Source organism: Achroia grisella, unplaced genomic scaffold (genome assembly GCF_030625045.1).
Source record: "Achroia grisella isolate CSIRO2021 unplaced genomic scaffold, CSIRO_AGI_Agris_v1 utg2946, whole genome shotgun sequence".
NCBI lineage: Eukaryota > Metazoa > Arthropoda > Insecta > Lepidoptera > Pyralidae > Achroia > Achroia grisella.
Window position 1 is genome coordinate 560,712 of NW_026712782.1, and position 23,132 is coordinate 583,843.

The 23,132-nt window shown below is 32.1% G+C and overlaps 2 protein-coding genes across 4 annotated transcripts in view; both read left to right on the top strand.

The window, feature by feature from the left end:
- The first annotated feature begins 470 nt into the window (after positions 1-470).
- Positions 471-13,999, top strand: LOC131843252 (tropomyosin-1). Of its 2 annotated transcripts, none has more exons than XM_059191875.1 (7): positions 471-577; positions 7,981-8,148; positions 8,493-8,752; positions 9,543-9,660; positions 11,103-11,204; positions 11,982-12,159; positions 13,718-13,999. In XM_059191875.1, the coding sequence occupies exons 2-7, from the start codon at positions 8,035-8,037 to the stop codon at positions 13,798-13,800; spliced, it is 855 nt and encodes a 284-aa protein (XP_059047858.1). In that variant the 5' UTR covers positions 471-577; positions 7,981-8,034; the 3' UTR covers positions 13,801-13,999. The 2 variants fall into 2 exon arrangements, with proteins under 2 accessions (XP_059047858.1, XP_059047860.1); XM_059191877.1 differs by lacking the exon at positions 471-577 and adding an exon at positions 616-700.
- Positions 14,000-14,637: 638 nt separating this feature from the next.
- Positions 14,638-23,132, top strand: part of LOC131843253 (synaptotagmin-4) — a 29,812-nt gene continuing 21,317 nt past the window's right edge. For both annotated transcript variants that reach the window (XM_059191878.1, XM_059191879.1), the window contains exon 1: positions 14,638-14,832. In XM_059191878.1, the coding sequence (XP_059047861.1) occupies positions 14,781-14,832 (52 nt within the window). In that variant the 5' untranslated portion in view covers positions 14,638-14,780. The remainder of the gene's footprint in view (positions 14,833-23,132) is intronic.

Sequence of the window (23,132 nt, forward strand, 5' to 3'; positions counted from 1 at the left end):
TTTATCTCCGGTTTTCATTACGATTTGTCCATGATTTCGCCGTAAAAACATAACAAAGAGACAGAAATACTTTCGCATTATTTATAGTAGTTTGCATAGATATAGAGTTACAGACAATATTGAGTTAACCCAAAGAAAGTATATTGACGACCTTAACGGTTTCGATGTGGTGTTAATTATAGATCGGGATCGGGTTGTAGCTAACCAGACTATTATAATAATCTTTAAAAGCTGCCCAGTTTATGAATTAAACTGGAGCGCGAGAGCATGTCGGTGGCGTCTGAATAGGCGGCATTGACAGCGAGAGAGCATCGATCTCGATCACATCGATCATCTGATATCACTTCTGTCATTACCGTCGGACGACGAACGATTCGTTTCGCGATCTGATACAAACAGTGGACACGCAATGTGTGGGAGCGTGACGGGTGGCGGTCCCAGTATCCGTCACGATTACGATGGCGGATCGGAATCCTGGATTTTTGGCACCGAAAATAGTCGGGCGGGCGCGCGGTGGAACCGCTAGGGCGGCAGCGCAGTGCGTGTCGCTCCGCCGTGTGAACAGCCCGCTCGTGAGGTGAGTGCAGCGCCCGCGCACCCCCGCTCACCCTCGCACGCCATCAGTTTGGATACTCGACCGGACCGCCGTCGCAGGACCCCAAACTCCTCAACGTCAACAAGCCGGAAGCTGTTTGTGACGGTGATAGTTTGTGACAGTGGCATCTTGTGTGGAGTATCCAAGCTTCTGGATGTTCTCCCTCAGTTACATATTTGGTGATATCATTCTGTAGTAACATAACGGTCGGCTTTAACAATAGGAGTTAAACATCTGATTTAAACTGTTTCGGTTAAATCCTTTTTATTTTGCATCTTTAGAATTGCAAAGTGAAATGTTCTACTATCGTTAGTCAAGGACGCAGAAGATGAAAATTGCATTCTGTTCTCGCCCGCGTTTTTCACAGTTGTGACTCGAATTTCAATGCGAGAACGGCCTCGCTGAAAATAGTGATCCCCGCCCGCGGCGGCCGGCGCCCACGCCCGCGTGCGCCCGCGCCGCTCTGCTTGTAACCTATTTGCGGCATGCTCGCTCCAACATCAGTATTTATTTAGCAAGATGAGGAAATTCGGTTCAACTTTTATTTAGACACAGACATGTCCCATATATCATGTAATTAGGGCGCCATAGTAACACCACACCGGATACTTACACGTATTATTGTTTCATTATTACGATTGTTTCTTCTCTTTGAAAATATGAACAACTAACAAACAATACTGAACTTGAAATATTTTTTAAACCTACTTACCTATTTAGATGAACGTCTACAGTGTTACATATACATAGAAAGTACAGAAAAATTGTTGTTAATATTTTATTTCATTACAAACTGGTAGTAGGGAATAAAATATTATAAGCTGGTACCTATGTTTTCTTCTATCTTTCTTCATACTGGATGTTGTTAATATGATAGCTTTAAATGGTAAGGCATATTAGTCCTACCTAAGTACATATGTCTATTCACCGGATATGTTTTAAATAATTTCTTTGCCATTTCAGTGAAATTTAAAAAATAAAAGTTATTAAATCATCCTGGCAATAAAAATAAATATACATGAATGGCAAAAAATTGCTCTATATAAACAATATCTATAATCCGTCTTAATTTTTAAATATTTTCTCTAAGGAATAACAGTTGAGTTTCTGTCAGTTTTGAACTCAATATGAGTTAATAAATATATATATATATATAATAAAAATTACCCTGCTTAAGTGGTTAAAATATCGTATGAATCGAAGTAGCTTTAAATAGAGTATCAATTTCATTTTATGTGTTAATTTTAACACTACAATGCCATTACAAATAAAGTAAGAAGAATAAATCAAATAAGTTAATTACATTTCAGTTATCCTTTAAAACACATTACTGTTTCAGAATATTATTCGCTGTAAAGATAGGAAATACGTATTATTATTTAGTTATACAGGATTGTAGTGTTACAAGTGCTTAAGTTATTAAGAGTAACCGAATGCCTCGGCGACAGTCATGTTTGGTTGAGTTGAGAATGTTGGCAACGGTTCAAAGGCGTAGTTTGCGCGGTTGGAGTCTATCGGACAAATATATTATGTTGACCAAATTTCTAAATGAATTGCAATGCATTATTCTACAGGATCTAGTGTTTATGATATGTATAAAATACTAGCTGTGCCCGCGACTTCGTGCGCGTAAAATAGTGACCTTGAACAAATAATGAAAAATACTTAGTAATCTAAGCCAACAATAGCAAAATAAAAAAGTTTTAGTGTTCTATCTTCAAAAATGTTGAATTTACATACAGAAATCCATACAACTCAATCAACAGCCTAAAAAAATAAGTTTAAGTTTCTAGCTATGAAAATTTCAATACTTTCATACAATATTTCATTTACTTTTCAGTCCCTTAAAATCCTTTACCTTTATTTATTATGGGACACAGTTACCTAGATACATCAAAATAATAATTGCATTTAATAATGGCTAGTAAGACAAATTCAATATTATCTACTAAGCACTGCTGTGTCTAAACTGAGTTACCCCACCTTACATTTTCCTACTGTTATTTAATATATAAGATCATTATTTCTATGTACATATTGTCAGTTTATTATCATCTGTAATATACGTATGTATATGTATATCGTATTATTAACCCGCAACAGTGGTGACCATGGTTCCATAGTGATGCGTTTAATCAAAGCCTAAAAAATATGAAACTTATTTTTTAATGAAGTTTCTAGCTATAAAAATGTCTATATTTCTTTACAACCGTTCATCTTCCTTATTAACCCTTTAAACCGTAATTCATTAAAAAGTAACCTATGTGCTTTCTCAGGGTTTAGACTGTGTAACAAATTTAATTTCAATTAGTTCAGTAGTTTTCATTAATACAATAAAATATTAATATAATAACTTTGACATTTATATTATTAATATATTAGTAGGTCTATATATGTGTGTAGCGATGATTGATACACATGTAGGACATATATATTTACTATACCAAATAAGCAAAGTAATAATGATATATAGGTACAATTCTTATCTAGAAATGCGATCACTGATATTAAATGTTGTTCACAACGATACATCACGATAAACCTACTCATACAATAATCAAGAAAATTTGATTTTTATCATAAAGTAAATTAGTATACTAGTTTCTATACTTAATAATAATAAATTTAGACAATTGTTGTATTTATATACAAGTCGCGCTTGACCTCGGGATATGGAGAAAATAAAAGGAATATATAAAAATAATTATACTCACTAACCAACTAACTAACATAACCACAGATGCACAACCTAAATGGGTGAGCTTAGAAATATAAAACTTTTACTTATATTATTTCAATATGAGTAAAAGTTTTGTATGAAGACTAGAAGAAAACTCGTGCAAACTATTAGAATAAAATTTCACGTAATCTATTAAAACAATCGCGTTGTAATTTAAGAAAATAAGTTATTCCAGGGCTTTGTCATGGCTGGTACAGCGCCTCCTACTGAATCCTTGAATAAGTTAGGGACAGGCTTATTCAGCGCGTTAGTCTAAAGTAGTCAAAATGGTTTTTAATTGTATAAGAATAGGCCATATTTTTATGTAATTCAAATGGCAAACAAAACTGATGATTCTTCTGAGGATAAGTGGTAACGGTCGCGTTTATACATGACAGCATCTTAGACATCACGTCTTCACGTGACGCTAGTAGTAACCCCGTTGCGGTGACATTTGGAAAGAATGCAATATAGGGCCCTGTAACTTCACTGTCCTTCAACTTGAACATATCTTGTAAAGCAAGCCTCGTGAAGGCCGACATAACCAAAACAGATGTATTCACCACTTTCTACAAAGTCTATCGCAGTAACATTAGTTAATGTCGATAACAAACAATTGTACCTATTTATTATCTGTCTAGACTAGCTGAACGGATGTTAAAGAAATTTAAAGGGAAGACAGATTGTATCATAAGGACGAATACATCATTTATCCCAAAATCAGGCAAAGTCGAGAGTAGCATATAGTTTTTTATAAAAAAATTACCTTTATCGAACTGCTACTAAAATACAAGTTGTAATAATTTTATGTTTGTGTATAATATAGCCAACAAGTTGATGACACCTATGGATATGGATGTCACTTCAGACAGCCATTGTTGTAGTAACATACTAATAACACTTAAATAACGCTATAGTGTAATGTAAATAATAATGAAACCCAGAGAGTAAACATCGTGAGTGGTTTATAAGATTTAATTTTTTTTTCTTATTTACGTTTATTTGTTACATATACATTTATATAATAATCTTTAGAATATATGACCACGATTTTGGATGAAAACAATACAAAAATACATATGAATTAAGTAAAAGGCAATGTAGGTTACTGAATACAATTTTAGATACATGAACAGCCTTGTAGGCTGTTTTAAAATTAAAAACTTACAAACATTAATACATCATTAGAAGGTGATCCGCTAACTTCTATATTAATCATGAAAACAAATATAGATAATTTTCGGAACATTATTTTAAATTACGTACGCATAATATATCTAAAGAAAATATTACATTTCTATTCGCATTGCTTACTATTATATAGAATTTAGAATTATATGCTTATCTATCACTGTAAAATGCATGCAATGATATAGTTAGGTGCTATACCTATGTCGTTAATAGTATATTTAACGATAATGCTGTTACAGAAAGTCATGAATGTAAAAGAAAAATTTTAGAATATTCTGCCAAGTCCATTTTTGAAATGGTTTAAATTAAAAATATATTTAAAGGGTCACAGTAGACAGCTGTTCGTCGTTTTAAACTGTGCATGAATGTGAGACTACGTTATTTCTGAAAACAATGTCCGTCTTGACATGACGCCAGGAATAGTTCACCGACGTCATTCACGTTCGTTATTTTTGCAATAGCTTGATGTATAAGCCAGTTTTAAACGGTCCATCGCAGTTTTATATATTATGAGAAAACGTTTACCTAAGCGTGGCGTAAAACTATGTATAAATGTTTATAAAACAGACTTATTTTGGGTGATGCAAATATTGTTTACATTATTAAATTGTATATTTATTATCCATAAAAGTGCAATTGATTTAATCCGTATACTGTTTTACGTATTTAGAAACCTTAGTACATACATCAAATGTCTAGAATTCATGTTTAAATCTTTGAGATTATATAATTTATTATTAAAGTAGGTATTTTCCGCGATTACGCCTATATTTTCAAATAGAAAATAGCTTACATTCGTCCTACTTTAATAATAATTTATAATATATATATTATATATATATTTATAATGTATAATATATAATAACATGTTCTATTTTCACACCAAATTTCAATTATTACATTTTGTATACAAAAATCCCAAAAATAATAAATAGAAAAAAAATCTCTTTTGTCAACAAGGAATAAAATCACCTTGTGAAAATATACTATTAGTAAATGCGTACCTATACGTAATTGTTTTCTTTAAAACTCGTTTCGATAAATAGATACCTTGCAAATACAGTACAATATTTCAAAGCTTTTTTTCAATTATAAATGCCAAAACTTCTATCAATCTGTCTGTCTGTTTCTCTGGTTTTAAACCTGAGGAATTGGAAACTTCTTTGGGAACATTTTGATCAAAATAATTTATATTTTTTTGTAAATACGAGGATAGGCTCTTCGCTTCATGATGAGTAGGTATACAAATAAGTCATTAAACGTAAACAAATATTATATTCTTATTCAAAAGAATTTCTATTTTCAGACTTCGTTATGAGTTTTCTCGGTACACAGATTAATTATGAAATACTAGCTATTACCCGCGATTTTGTCTGCTTATTTTGATAAAGATAGCTTATTACCGACCTTGTCACACACGCTGTATATTTTCGTAAACTTTCCAATGAGATGTATGAATGTAATAAGAATAAATTGCATAAGGCAGTGAAATTACTGGTGATAAGGGCATGGCATCCTAGTCTTCTGGAATGGTAAATGCATGAAAATCAAAGAAGTCACATCCGTATAAAGACAACGGTCATTACTTATAATGAAATAAATGCTGAATGACCAAATCATTCCAATTTAATAAAAAAAGTTCAATAAGATACATTTATCGTTACAAGCTAACAAACTGACAGACAGTCACACTTTTTTATAGTCTTACATGTAAAAAGTAATAATTTTATATTATATACCTCTACCTAGCATTTACTTTTTACATATTACAAAGTAATGAGTACCTACATACATGTTATAGTGCTATACGTACTTATATATAGGGAAATCATATTTAGTAGGTAATGTAAATGTCTTTTTAGTGATGTTTCATGTTGTTTATAGACAACGAAAAAGCTGTTATGTTCTTTATTATTATTTTCCTTTCGAAAACTGAAATAGAACTCTACTTTATGTTCTGCCTCGTCAAATTGGCCATGCTAGGCAATATACTCCAATACTGAAAATAAACACTGTTTTACCATTGTGGCAATTGCGAAGATTATGGTGTGTTTTTGCATTATGTCGACTGATTAGATGGTATTATTAATTTAATAGTGCATCATCGTCGTTTTTGTTAAGGTTAATAATTCAAATTTGGCCATTACAATAAATGTGTTTTATTAATAATAATTTCTGACGGATTCTCCGGCGAAGGAAAGAACCAAGTTATCGAGATACTGCAAATATAGTGCACAATAATTAATATTGCGGCATATACCGCATCACCAGAGATTGGTCGGTTCAGTATGGCATAAATTAGGACCAAATATAATTTTGGACCAATAATTATTTATGCCGGCCACATCTGCCGCGATTGGCTACTTGCCAACGCATATTGCTATGTGATATTTTGTAATAAAGCATCTAAATTCGAAATAGTTACGAGTACCAGTATCATAAGCTGCATCGCGCTATTCTTCTCTTAGAGTTTTTAAGAGTAAATTAAATTTTACTTAGTACTTACATTATACATATGTAGTTTGAAAATTTATTATAACATTGGAAGTTAAAGTAAAAAAGAATTAAAATGTGAGTTTTCTTGTTTACGCAAAGGGATAATATTTGTATTATGTATATTTTGAAGAAATATTCTTTAATATAATGTTTTTAGTTAATTAATTTTAGTTAGTAATTAACATTGATCGCATGACTGGTCTCAGCCTGGATATCTATCCAGATATAAAATATAGGCTACCTGTGTTCGTCTAAAGTACCTTATAGACTAACTACTATCAATTACAACACTGGCAACAGAAATTTGCCACGGTAGCGCCGATATAAAAAAGGGGGTGGCCCTTGGCCAGTAGTCTTGTTTCATGAAGGTGGTCAGGGTAGGGCACTAGGGTATATTAGGAGGGACCTACTTCGATTCCAAAAAGTTTCCAATTGCTTAAAGTTTCCACCTACTACGACTAATAATATAAATAATTTTAAACGTGTTAAAAGATTTATTTCAAATAGCATTTTGTATGAGTGCCAATACAATAATTATGAAACATAAAGTTAGTGATAATTTGAAGAAAACTAGATCACATGTCTCACTATATTAGTATCAAGTTTCATTTTACAGATACGTATAAATGTTGTATACCATGAGTTTACTGTTGGTGTAATCCAGAACTTAAAAATAAATATGCGAACAAATTTGGGTTTCATCAATCATTCATATTCATCGATTTTCACAATATGAAATTAACTAAATTTCAAAATATTGCTATGATAATAATTTTGTAGAGAAACTAACCTAATTCAAGATAAATTTAACTTTTGATAATGACAGATGTGCCAAGTCCGTACCATGGTACCCGATAATCATATAACTAAGTAAAATGTAGGTATGTCATGTGCTAAGTACACCACAGCGTTGATATCACCGACCTGGGAAGGTATGGTATGTGTTATAATAAACAAATATGTTTTTATATACTTACAGGCCAGTAACTGGCGTATTTTTTCGACCGGACCGTAAAGACACAAACCCGCCACCATGGACGCGATCAAGAAGAAGATGCAGGCGATGAAGCTGGAGAAGGACAATGCCATGGACAAGGCTGACACCTGCGAACAGCAGGCTAGGGATGCTAACCTCCGTGCCGAGAAGGTAACCTATATTTGTGATATTTTTGCTATAACAAGCTAACGGACCATGTGGTGGTAATTCGTAAACGTCGCTTATATACAAAAATAGCACTACAGATATCGTCGCCATCATGTGGCGAGATTGTTATTCCAGAGAACTATGATGTGTTTTTTTTAACTAATTTTACTGCTACATGTTATATATACATGGTAGCCTGTAGCATTATCTACGCGGTGAAAAGAGAATATAAATCAATGTAATTTAATAATACGTGTTGTTGACTCTGAAGAGATTTCGAAATTATATACATAATTCTATTTTTACTATAGATTTACGGATTATTAAAAAAACGCCTTTCTTTTTAGGTTAATGAGGAAGTCCGTGAACTCCAGAAGAAGCTCGCGCAGGTGGAAGAGGACCTTACCCTCAACAAGAACAAACTGGACCAGGCCAACAAAGACTTGGAGGAGAAAGAGAAAACCCTCGCTGCCACCGAAGCTGAGGTTGCCTCTCAGAACAGAAAAGTCCAACAGATTGAAGAGGACTTAGAAAAGTCTGAAGAAAGATCTGGCACAGCCCAGCAGAAGCTCCTTGAAGCCCAGCAGTCGGCTGACGAGAATAACCGGTGAGCTCTCTTAGAAATAAAAATCAATCAATGATTGTAATAAAAGAATAATATGTAGAAATAAGATATTTTATAACATAAATAAGTCATTTTGACCTAAGAAGTCTACATTTCGTTGTAAGATCAATGCCGGAACTGATCTTCCAACGAAATATATATGCACTAGTACTTGTATTTGAAGTCATATTATAAATACTGTAATAATAATTTAAAGGGCGGAGTTGGATACTTGTAGAGTTTGCATTAATGTATAGTTTTAATAATTAATTAAGTTTTATAGTTTAGTTCTAAAATTCCCTATTGAAATGCTGCTATTTTTTTTTAATCAAACAAATATGTCAAACGTTCTCATAAATGGAATAGCTAAAAATAGTATTACATTAAAAGAACAGTTAGCTTAGGATGAGAAGCAACAACCCTTTTTGTAAATCAATTGCAAATAATGCCTTTTGTGAAATTTGGTTTCCAAGAATCAGATTTTTATGACGGATACCAAAAAGTTATACATTTTAGTAAAAACGTTATACATTTTATGATATGTTATTATAGATACGTTCAATAAGTCTATATTATTAATATTTTATTCTAATTGTTACCATTAATTAATTAATTGAATAGAATATACCTAAATACTTGTAGAAATATCAGCTGTTATTATTATATTGTATATTTGAAACCAAATTTTCTTTTTGCACCTTTACATATAATATTAACAATAGCATTATATTATAATGTGTTGGACTTACAGATTTTGTTAATATAAATAGATTTTATTTTCTCTAATTTCCAGTATGTGCAAAGTATTAGAGAACAGAGCGCAGCAAGATGAGGAGCGTATGGACCAACTCACAAACCAACTGAAGGAGGCTCGTCTCCTGGCTGAGGATGCCGACGGCAAATCCGATGAAGTTAGTAAAATATCTTTTATATGTGCTCACGACAGATTCCTTAAGAGGTAGGAAGAAAGAGACGCGTGCCAGAGCTGTATTTGTACTCAGCTCTTACCTAACAGAAAGAGCTGTTAAAATAATCCTTATAATTAAAACGTGGGAGAGAAATACAATTTATAAACCCGATGTCGTGGCTTAAAAGTTCTTTAAATATAGTGACAATTTTGCTAGAAATTGATTAGAATTGAATTGTTTGACAGAAATAAACTGAAAATATTAGAACTAGTGGACTGAACCAAATACGGAAATTTACTTTTTAATTAAGCTCTATACCTAAATTAAAAATAAATTTTCTTATTTAATAGGATAATGTAATAATAAAGTAATGTATAACATTTGAAATACGATCATCTTGAACTCTCTTCGAGATAAAATATGCGAGTTCCGCTCTGACTTCGCTAGCATACTGTGAGAAGAATATTTTTAATAATTTTGACTTGTTAGGAAATCTCTTTATTCTTTAATACAAAGAATAGAATAATATTATATAATCAGTGATCATTTGTAATATAAATAAACTTAATTTAAGCACTTTTGAATAGTCATTTTGTAAACAATTTGTATTACAAGTAGATTTTTTATTTATCTACCACTCGTTCTGTCTGAAACTGATTTAAATGTCTCATCACAAGAAGAACGAGCGAAAAAAGGGTTGTAAGGGGTTGAAAATGTGTGTTGCTACACACTTTTAAATAATCCTTGTAAGTTTACATTTACAAGTCGAAACGTGTGAATACTTAAACTATGTCATAAATAAACATATAATGGTTGCGCGCGCAACTGAATTTTTTGGGAATTCAAATATAATCATGCAATAAAAGATTAAATCAGTCGTAGTGATAAGAGCAGACCAGTCATGTAATATTAAAAATGTTGTCAATACAAGCAGCACTCGTTCACGAGTATGACGGATGAGCCAGCCAGAATATTTTTAATAATTTTGACTTGTTAGGAAATTTCTTTATTCTTTATTTCTATACAAATTACATAGAATAATATTATATAATCAGTGATAGCAATTGTAATATAAATTGAGAAGCAGATTCAAAGATTTAGCGATATAAATACAGTCAGAAGAATATGGTGGGAAATTTTGTAAATACGAACTTTTATGTATTACAAGTAGATTTTTAAGTTTACTTATTTATTAATAATATTTATTATATATAAAGTTACATTGTGAAAGCGTACCAAAGAAAGTCTCATTTATGTAATAATGTTAGCTGGTTCCTGAGATTTCATTTCATTTTTAACAAAAGAAGCCTATGACTGTTTTCTTGATACCATCTATCTTCACATTCAATTTCAGTGAGATTAGTTTAGATAATAAATATTAGTATGAGTTAGTTAGTATTTTATAATTGACTAAAATTGAAGCTATATGATACTGTGATGTATAGGTATCACGTAAGCTGGCCTTCGTTGAAGACGAGCTCGAAGTGGCTGAGGACCGTGTCAAGTCTGGTGACGCCAAGATCTCAGAACTTGAGGAAGAATTAAAGGTAATAAAGTTTATCTGATAAAACCTTCATATATTTACTATTTAAAAATGTGTATATTATTATTTATAAACGGAATAGCAAACAAGCTATGCCAGGATGGCCATCCAACCGGATCCGGAAAGCTTATCTTTGTTCACAAGAAAGACTTGAAATAAAACTATGAGAATCAAAACCAGATGATTGATTTTGATTACTAACTATCATTATTTTATTTCACTGTAATAGTTTACTGTAAAGTAGTATTGATGTTATTTTAAATCCAGAGACGCAAATAACTTGATTGAATTCTATGCAGAAAGTAGTACTGTCATCGAAACACATTGATATTAAAATTTTATCTAAGATATTTTATTCTGTGTTTCTAATACCATAGCTGAGGATTTTTTTATTTTGTGGATGATAATGAAATGGTGCACTCGCCTGCGCTAACGGTTTACGCTGGCGGGGCACCAGTGGAGGATGATAAGATGAACACGAGGTCTGGTTAGTTAGCCCATCGTTACAATTTCACCACGAATTTATCACGATGGTTTCCAGGGGGAATCACGTGGCGGCCAACCTGACATGGTACATTGCTAGTAATGGGTTCATAAGTCCACATTACTAACAATCTCCTTTCCCCCCACAGCCGAGGATTAGGATATTATTCCTTATATATATCGGTATTCTTGAATATGAATACACGAAGCAAGCACTACAACCGCTAAAGTCGCACATGCAAAGTTTTATTACAGCTGAAATTGAAGAAATATTAAATAATATCTTATATTTCAATAGGTTGTAGGTAACTCCTTAAAATCCCTGGAAGTCTCAGAAGAGAAGGCCAACCAGCGCGTTGAAGAATTCAAGAAACAACTGAAGACCCTAACCAGCAAACTGAAGGAGGCTGAGGCTCGCGCTGAGTTCGCTGAGAAGACCGTCAAGAAGTTGCAGAAGGAGGTTGACAGGCTCGAAGGTATGACTTGATGAAACATATTTCTGTTCATAACAATTAATTAAAAATAAACTCTAAAAATAATAAAACTAAGAGAGAAAATATTTTAAATATAAAATAAAATTGGCCTTTAATTTTTCTTATAAAAAAGCTAAATGACATGTAAAATATGTCTTAATTATTAATACCAGCTAACCGTGAAAAGAGAATGTTATGACTTCTCATTAATGTGATAAAGCTTCTTAATAAATAATCTAATGGTACACTCTGCGTTCTTGTCACAGAGGAACAAAAAGATAACAATATAATCTTTAGTAAGTATTTTTAGTGGAGTACAATGTCAAATAAGCTGATGGTACAAGAACAGCACCACGGACATCACGTCGTCAACTGACGTCAGTGGTACCCTTCATGCTTTGTTATTCCCGAGCACTAAGGTATCTTGCCTCTGTACTCTGTAATTTCACAGCACAATCTCCCCCTTCAAACCGTAACATAACTTACAAAGCAAACTGTTTGGTGGCAGAAATAGGTGAGACAAGTACAAGTCTATCTCGGTAAGTTATTATCAAATGACAAAATTTTGCAGACTCATTGTTCAACGAGAAGGAGAAATACAAGGCGATATGCGACGACTTGGACGGCACTTTCGCTGAACTCACAGGATACTAACCGACCCAATATAATGCACTTAGTTTAAGACATTATCGTCCAATACACACGACCTAAAGTCCAATTAGATCTCAACCTACCCGATATGATTCTCGAAATGTCCTTAATGGAAAAACCGTGCATCCGTCATATTAGAGAAACGCTATGCTCCAGCGTGGGAGTTTTAGCGATTCCGTTGTCGAGAGACCTTTAAATTTCTGTGTCATACTAACTCGCCCTAACCTCGGATGTTTAGGGGATTGTCGCTACCCAAATGTAGAGTTGTAGATACTCTAACTCCTAGAGCATTTGTTGGCAATCCTTTAGAAATCCCTATAGTTATAAGTCCTGCTTTATGTGTTGTCATTAACCTGTCTTATGCTTTGCTGCTACCGTCGAGGACCAACGCTTCCAAGGTATTTTATGTTCATAAATTATATATATTACATTAAAATTCTCATTAAAGCAGTCCTTGCTTGCAATAAATTATTTATTATTAATTGTGTAAGGTTTTTTAACGATTTTATTAACGTTAACGGCAGACATTATAATAATATGATAATTAACTAATATATGACTTTGTCTGCGTAGACTTACCTAGTAGTTTGAGTAGTCTCCTCCAAGCTTATTTGGTACTGAAACCCATCATTATTATAAATGATGGGTTTTGTTTTGAGTCTTACTTGAGAGACGTTTTGTACGAGAAATACAAATTTTCATCTCCTATTTCTATCTCGTCAAATTTCAAAATCGCTATATTAATAGCCTATATTATTAGAGTCAATCTTTATGCCAAAATTGGCTTAGTGGTTTAGATGTGAAAAGATAAGAAACGAACAGATTGAGTAACGGTCGCATTCAAAATATTGGTATGATATATGTACGATGATGTTAATACTAATTTATTGTTGATGGTGTTTTGATACAGATGAGCTGGGCATTAACAAGGACCGATACAAGAGTTTGGCCGACGAGATGGACTCCACGTTCGCCGAGCTGGCCGGATACTAAACACGCGCACTCCGCACCCAAAACACACATACATTCACAAACATTCTGTACAACACGCAACAGTCAACAGTACCTGCGGCCCTACGGTCGCCTGATAGTCACACAACACTACACAAACGGCCATACACGTGATGTAATGATATTTATTAATATTTTATGTAAATTTATTTACGATTTTCAATAAAATTAATTTATAACATTAGTTGTTTTCATTTCACCCAATTTATTTACAATAATGATTAATTACGAATTAGTTTATTACGGTTATTATTTATTATGGTATTAAATATACCTGTTTATATTATATATAGCATTAAAAGAAATGTCTAACTGTGGACATTTATAAAATAATATTTTTAAAAATAGTACCTAACCGTAATGATTATTGCATATAAAAAAAATCACACACCTTGTTTACAATTCTATTATATTATAAAGATTTTCAAGAATTTATTACAGTTAATATATTAGGGTAGGTAGAACAAAAAGAGTCAAAGTCAAGTCAAAGTCAAATTCATTTAATCATATAAGATATACTTTTGCCACTTATACTCGACGTAAAAAAATAGGTGTCAATATTTGTTATTTAAATTAAGAAGACATTTTAAATAGGTACTTAAATAGGAAATCCATTTAACAAATTGAAACTTCTCAATCCATTTGTCAATTTGAAATTGGAATCACCGGGAACATAAAAAGGGTAAATCGTTATTTAACCTGTCACCTGTCAAATGACGTCTTTCCTGTTAAAGATGGCTGCTAAACGCATGCGAGGAGACGAAGGTGTACCACGCATGCGCGCTAGCTTCTAACTCTAATCGATAGTGCAATCGTCAGTTCAGACAACAGCCTGTTGGGCCCTCCTGGGTTCCTCGTTAAAATTATCAAATAGACTATTTGATAGGGTTTTTTGCGTGTCGTTGTGAAGTAAAACAGTCAAGGTGTCGGTGTCCAGCAGCGTAATCCCTGGTGCGATCACAATGAAGATGCTGGCACCGCAGGATGGACCTGATATCACTCCCGTTGATTCATGTGAGTATAACAACATCACTTTTCTATTAAAACCCAATCACAAAAATAGTAATATACCTATTATTAAAGGACTTGTAGCATATATAGTCAATTATATACGGAGATATCAATATTGAGTAGACTTTACTTGTTACTACAATTAATTTCATAGAGAAAGAAATTAGTTGATTGACGCGCAATAACATCTTTATATTTATAATGAATTTGTAATTGATGTATGGTTAAAATTAATGTTACTTTATATTCTTAATCATAAATAGTAAGATGACATAATTGTTATGGATAAAATATAACAACGTGAGTCATTGATATTTTTTATTATTATATTTTTACAATTGGCAAATAATATTAACATTAACATATTGTAAATTGATTAACTATATAGGTACTTATTACTTATTAAATCCTAATCCTAAACCGCGAGTAATTACTAATCAATTTGTTTTAAAGTAATAAATTAGATGGTTTTTTTTTATTTGTGATAATGGAATGGTGCCTAGGCTAACGATATATGTAGGTGGGCCATTAGTGGAGGATGATCAGTATGAGATCAGATCAGTTAGCCCATCGTGACAAATTCGCCAGGAAGGAGCTTGACGATTTTCAAGGAAGGCCGCGTATTTTAGGACATCTTTCCTAAACTTAAGTACAGATAATAGTTGTATTATGTACAAAGTAATGGGAAAAGTCTAATTAAATTAAATAAGAAAATAAACATTTTGTTGAATATTGAAAAGGAAGTGTCTGGATACGTTTTCTATCTAAGGCATAATTGGAAATGCACGCTTTAGAGTATGAATATCTCAAGGACTATACTGACTCATTTCCATCCTAAGATTAATTAATAACAAATATTGTAAGCATTTCATAAAGTTTTAGTTAAATGAATCATTAGTAAGATATTTTCTCACAAGAAAACATTATACATCGTTAATTGTTACAAAAACATCATCGACTTGGAATCGATTAAATACTCTCATGATAAATATTAAGAACAAATACATAATACAATGTGTTAATTTCACAAATTACAGTAAGTACGTAACGTAACAAAATATTTTAATCAACTGATTAAATTATTTGAAAATATGTTAGTCAACGTTTCGATGACTAGAATTAAAATCTCCATAGAATTTTACAAACGAAGGAATAATTAACAATAACCGTGAACAATTCATACACACTAGCCCCACGCTAAGCAGAACTTGTGTTATGGCTATTTAACAATTGATAAATATACCTAAACACATATTTTATTTTTTAAATATTATACTTTATAAACATACACAGAAAATATCGACACCAATACAAACAATCATAACCATGAATACAAATATTCAGAGTTAAGAGTCAAACCCGACCGTTAGAGAGAAGGCGGTGTGCTAAAGATAGAAAATGCACCAATCCACTTTTAAAAACAATGCAGAATGCCCTTCAGGGCCTTTTGTTTTCAAGAAGATACTGTAACGTCAAGAGAAGCATCGTATGTCATGACGAAGAAGAAACGTCTTAAGTAATTAAAAATATATAGAATACTGAATATTATGTTTGCCTGTATTTACCCCCAGGGGCGGAACTATAATGGAATTAAGTAGTTTTATTTGGGGAGGTTTGTAGTTTGACGTGACGAGGGATAAAAGTGGGCGAGTCACCCGGTCGGTTATAAAGCCATCACTCAACTACACATATATACTTACAGTATTGTTTTAAACGGAAATTTCTATTACTTAAATTAATCAACCGTAATGATTATTGCATATAAAAAATATGTCATAATATCACAGATAACGTAATATTACAGAGATTATAGAGATAGACTAGATGAAAACTGAAAAATGAAATGTGAAATGTGGGTAGATATTTCTGTAGTCATCGGTTCACAAGGAATATGAAAGGTAAGCAAGGCATAGATTCGTATAGCTTTGTTCATATTGTGTTTAATAAATATAGTAAATAAAATTTGCAAAAACAAGTAATTTTTATTTTAAATCAACATTTAAAATAAATTAACAAAACTCTGTAAACTTCTTTGTTTGAAGCACTCTCTACTTTGGCAGATATTTAAAACCTTTTAATAAATTTAATTGCTTTATCCGAAAATCTTTCCCATTCTTAATCGTCAACTGGAAGTAAATAAGTACTTATTTTATTCACTTTAAAAAAAAACATAGAACAAAATTCACTTAAAAACACAATCTGCCTACATACAGATCTACTAAAATACTGCTCACCATCTTTACGAAGAGCCCTTCGCTGCACCCACTTTCCACAATTGTGACAATGTTTACCAAATGCAAGGAGATTCGCATATTAACAAATTGATACAGGTATTATAAAACAAAAGACCAAACGAAGACACAACCAATGAAATATTTTATGAAAAACTTACGATTTTCGGCATAATGTATGTAATCCAAACAAATTAAATCACTATGCAAAACTAAATGACAATGACATTTGAACTAAAACTTCTAATTTTCTGGTTATGGTTATAGTGACTGTCTGGTCTTCCGCACCCCTCTAGGGAGGTGAAGTTTGGGGTATCGGGGACCCCTTTGTCCTGGCATCTACTAGCCACCCACAACAACCCCCGGGGGCTAGATCAAAGCCCTTAGGGCAAGTTTACATAAAAAAAAGAAATAAAGAAAAACTACTTAAAGCTTACTACACGTTGTGCCATACTTGTGGACAGAAGTTATTTTTTCATTCTTTTTTTACTTAGTCCGCGCGACTCTCAGGGACTTGCTGAGTTCCTAGTTCTGTCGCTCTTTCAGTACAACGACGTGGTCCACCACCGTCCTTTTCCCCTTCTTCCTATCCATATCTTCTTCCTTTCAACCTTCCCTCTCGTCCCGCGTTAGCCATTTGCTATGCCCCCACTCTGGGGTCGAGACCCCATAAAAATGCGGGGTGCGGGGCGACAGGGACACCAAGTAGCTAAGGACTTAGTTTGTAAGTGCTATACTTGGTTATAGTTTGTTTTTTAATCCCAGAGACTAAATTGACAGGTTGAAATGTCAAATTTTCAAATAATGTTACCACATGTAGTGGGGTAGTGGTGTACCTGCGATACCGATTTGTTTAATCGGAAACTTTTATTTTAACAAATTAGTTTTAAAGCTGAATATGACGTTTCGACGTATTTTTGTCGCAGCATAAAAATATATTTTTGTCGTTTCCGTACAAATAGTAATTTTACAGTATTAATCTACAAACCAACATTTTTTTTCTTACAATCAGCTAAATAATTTAAATAGTTTCATAATATATGACACAATGAAAAGGTCATTTGTTTTATAAAAAAGGCAGTTAGTCTTTATTTTAGTGAAAAATAAGAAAATTCTATTTTGATACAACAACCATATATTTATTAATACTTGACATTTATTATTAATTGACATTGACTTTAATTTTTGTAATTTATATTGTAAAACTTTAAGTTGGGCTAAAAAGGACTTGTATCCAGAGCCGTAAAACAAATTAATAAAAAAAAAATTACCAAATTTGTCTCTCAATCGGCCAATTTCAGGTTTTATGAAAAAACATATACACACGATATACGATACTCGATTATATCATAAAAAAGTGTCAAGAAACAATATTTCCGGCAAGATCTTTTTACATTATGTTATCTGTGGTTTTACACTGTCACAGTTCTTTGTGGTGGATACCTTATTGGCGCAAACGCACGCGATATGTTGATTGGTTGTTAGCTAGTGAAATGAAAAGATGGCGACTGGGGTTTGTTTGTCAGTGTCATTAGAATTTAACGAAATACTCCATAATCCGAATTTTGCGGATATATCGATTCGAAATCAATATTTTTTTATGTTTTGTTATTCACATAAGGTTTCGTTCGAGTCTACCGTACCCCTTGACGAAATTATTAATATAGATTTGAGAGCGAGAGAGAGATAGATTAATTAGATTTTTTGTTGTCATGATCAGTAAATGAGGAATTATTATTCAATCTGTATTTTTCGTAAAGGCAACATTTTATTGATTTGCAGTATGTTTTATTTTAATTTGTTTTTTTTTACAAAAAATACAGTAGATGGATTATCTACTGTATTTTTTGTAAAGACTCTGTTTCCAAAGGTCGCCTGGAAGATTTTGCATTAGCATATACATAAGACGCCTTTTGTTCTTTTATTTTGAATATAATAGTTTTATTCATGTCCTTTATATGTTGGTGCCATAAAGTGTAATAAATAAAATATATATATTGAAAAATCAGAAACATATGAGGTGTGCGTATTCGGGTCTTGTCACTAGTAGTATAATATAATAGCAGCACAGAAGATACTAAGCGGAAATATGTAGTCAATTACCAAGGTTACTTACTTATTACATGAGATAGATCCATTTAGTAAATTAAGTAGAAACAAGAAATGTTGTCATCCTACCGGTTCTAGGAGTGAGATGGTTATGACAGGGGATGATAAATCTACTTAGGACCACTTTAGGGTTGATAAGCTTTAGTGTGACTTGACCGTATTTATATCACCTAGTTATAATTTCTTTCTACCGTGAACATGCATAGCTATATACGTCTATATAGACTGTGGTTCAGTGAGTACGCATAATAACAGGTAGGTATTTTTTCTAAAAGGAAGGCCTACCTTTAACAAAAAAAGTTCTGGCATCTGATCTCAACAAAGTAAAAAGAAAGAATATTAATAATTCGTCACAAGTTCGTGGTTTTATAACAAAGGTATTTTTTGATATATAAAAGGAAATTCCAGATCATGTTCTGAATAATAATATGCATGATAGTGAACAAAGTTCCTTTTGTAACCTTTTGTACATAAATATTAGTATTATTAAATTTTCGTTACGCTTTTCTTAAACGGGTATATATTCAATATGTGTTCATAATTAAATGTTGTATCTAAGAGATGGTATCTTTATAATATCGGAATCTACCTTTATCAATTTTACGTCTCCTATCTCATTTGTTCTGAATGAGTTTGTTTGCATTTTCCATATTGATTAGGTTTTTAAAATAAATTAAATAAACAAATACAAACAATATACAACTAATATTACAAATCTACTAATACACTAGATTTGTAATTTTATAATATCATTTTATTCTAATGCTTAGTTCAAATTATATAGTAGCTCCTATTGTATTTATGAGTCCTCAAGAAATAAATATCTGGGTGGTTAGAGAATTTGTAGTAGAAATTAAGACATGTCGTGATATAATTTGGAATTATGTTGAAAGGACGTGGAGGTTTCCCTATACATCTTATATACATCTTACTTTTATAACTTACATTGCGGTCACAACCGCCTATTACCGCCATATTGTATCTTATATGAAGTCAACCCCAATTTCGCTACACACGAGCCGATCTAGGGTACCCCCACCACTGTTGCGATATTGCCCCTGATTGTGTGTAGACCGTTTAAAGCCAATATCGACCTTTGTTTTGTCTAGTCTATAGGTACTCGTATCTATACCAAATAGGGCTTATCTATAAATAGCGTACAAATGAACGCTTGAGATAACGTAGAAAACAACCCAGTTACATTGTCGTTTATTGGCCGCCTACTCTCCACTGAAGTACTTTCCGATACCTACTTTAAATTAAAACGTTTCATTACCGCTTGGAAACGTCTGGAACATAAGCCAGCAATGGCCAGCTACACGGTTGTTTCGTTAATTGGAAAGATTTAAGAAAATTACAATGGCTTTCTCTATTGCTTTACTATATTTTTAAATTATATACAAGTTGGCTCAAGTTATTACTAATATTTGTAAAGTTTCAACGTTTAAAATATTGAATAAGAGTTGTCTGTTATACAAATCGTAAAATATGGATGTAATTCTACTATGCGTGTATTTGTCACCTGCTCCGCCTAAACATCTGAAATTAGATGCATATTTTTTTATATATATTCAGTGGGTTACTAGACATTTGGAATAATATATAAACTGGTAATGAATAAACTTCCTTATGTGTAAGATTATTTGCCTTTCCAAAAAATATTATATAGAAGAAAAATATTAAAATTTGTTATAAATATTATTCTGTCTTGTTTATTCCGACAAAGTAGTCATGTGGGCAAAAATAATATAATAATAAAATCCTTTATTGCGCAGAAGAAATAATTACTTAAAGTACATTTTGCAAAAACAAAAGGCTACCTTGTTGCTCAAAGCAATCTGTTACAGACAATTTAACTTAAGAATATATTTTTAAATGTTACTTTATTTAGAAATTGTTTTTGTTTTTCTAATTAATAAAACTATATTCACAAATGTTATTTATACACAAATTACTTGCGGATAAAAGTACAGTATTGACGATCTCTGCGGTGAAGTGGTATTGCTATATCGCTTCACCACCAACATCTTCACAACGCCGTACTTCCGAACGGGTTACATTTCTCACACGATATAAACATTTGTGGTCATGAGAGTAATTGTTGTAAAAATGTTCGTCTCTCTGCATATCTTTCACAAATATTGTGTGTGTATTTACAAAAAAAAATTCCATTTTCCATCAGGTATGTGGTATACATAACACAAGCTCTCCTTATTTTGAGACTATGTAGATGGCGTTGCGGGAAATGTCCTGGGTTGTTTATTAATATTAGAACCACAAAAGAGAATATTACATAATTTGAAGATATTTACCGATTTAGCTGTCACTGATGAAACTTACGTGTCTGTTTTATGTTTATAGATTTTATATATCATAGTATTCCTAAAACCAAAATCCTAAAAAAAGAAATGTAACCAAAGGTCAACTGACTCTTAATTAATTTATCCAATACAGAACCAACTCGGGAGATCATGTCAGCCAAATTACATAATGTGGTTACCGAGGGTCCACTTCTGGTAATTGAATTAGTGGGTATGTGTGTGTGTGGTCTGTCACGAGCCGACTGCACAGGAAAATTGAATTTGTGGAAGCTTTTCGTGTTGTCTCCGTTTTATACAAATACTAACTGTTACCCGCGACTTTATCTGTTTTTTTTAGATAAAAAATAACTTATTTTTGTCCTCATATTATGAGCCGTTCAGCCTTTTAGCTGTGAAAAGATAACAGACAGAAAGACAGACACGCTGTCGAATTTGTAATATTAGTATGGATAAGTACCTGAATACCGGTGTTATTATATTTGTTTTAATAACCTTTAATTAATTTGCTAAATCGGTTTTTTTATTATAATATATGTGGTAATCTATGCTAAGATTAAAGAGTCTCAAAATGTCTACGTATTTAAATATTCATCGATTTTGGCATTTAAGGACGGTAACTTTATCTTTTACACTACGTAATGTACATTAATGCTTAGTTCGAAAGTTTCAACGATGGGATCAAAGATATAAATATAGATATATAGATCGTGTTATCTATTATATTAGGTAATTGTCATGTGATTAATAATGAACGTAACAAAGCTGTGTACGTGTGATATGTGTGTGTGCTAAATAAATACATATAAAGATTATGTATTAGAAGATCATTTATAACAATACAGAGACAGACAAAATCGTTAGTAATTCATTCAGTGTTAGGTTACACAATTTGTTAGTAGGACAAGTATTGTATTCTTGTTAATTATTTTAACATAAGATTAATAACTTTATTCCAAAATGATATTGTCTTTTAGTTTGTTTCGACAACAAAAATCCTACATATATACATATATAAAAATTTGGTATATAGGAATATACCTATTTTACCTGTTTACATTAGTATTTAATTCACTTGGTGACTGACCTTTTTCACTCTAGGGAATGTAGACTACAATTTGGTGGCAAAATATTCTAAACTCAAGATCTGAATTATACAAATCTTTACATATTTTAGGTACCTGGTGTCTTTTACTTGAAGCCCCTTAGTGTACCCAATTTGATATTGATATGAAGTACAAAATTACTAAAATAAATATTACTTTATAAGCGATCCATTACTCCTACGATTTGTACCAATTCATCATGTATTCTTGTCAATATTGAGTAGTGTGGCATTACATATTGTATTTTTTATACTAATAAGGTTTTGAATCAATATTGCATCATTTTGGTGGGAGTGTGAAGGTGTAAAGAGTGACTATAACTATAGAGTCAACTTTTCAGCTTCGAACTATTCGATATATGATCGCCACTTATAAATTTTATTAACATATATTTTGTATTTTTTTTTCCTATACATCAAAATATCTAATTTTCTGCTTGATGTCATGGCTATACTAATATTATATATATTTCAATTCAATATTACGAACTACACTGAATGTATTTTCTCAAGTCTATAACTAAAATAATAATGCCTAAG

Bases quoted from the DNA above. Each gene is read 5' to 3' on its own strand.
- LOC131843252 (XM_059191875.1), top strand. From the start codon at position 8,035: ATGGACGCGATCAAGAAGAAGATGCAGGCGATGAAGCTGGAGAAGGAC. The intron at 8,149-8,492 runs GTAACCTATATT...CTTTCTTTTTAG, and splicing joins CTAACCTCCGTGCCGAGAAG to GTTAATGAGGAAGTCCGTGA. The intron at 11,205-11,981 runs GTAATAAAGTTT...ATATTTCAATAG, and splicing joins AACTTGAGGAAGAATTAAAG to GTTGTAGGTAACTCCTTAAA.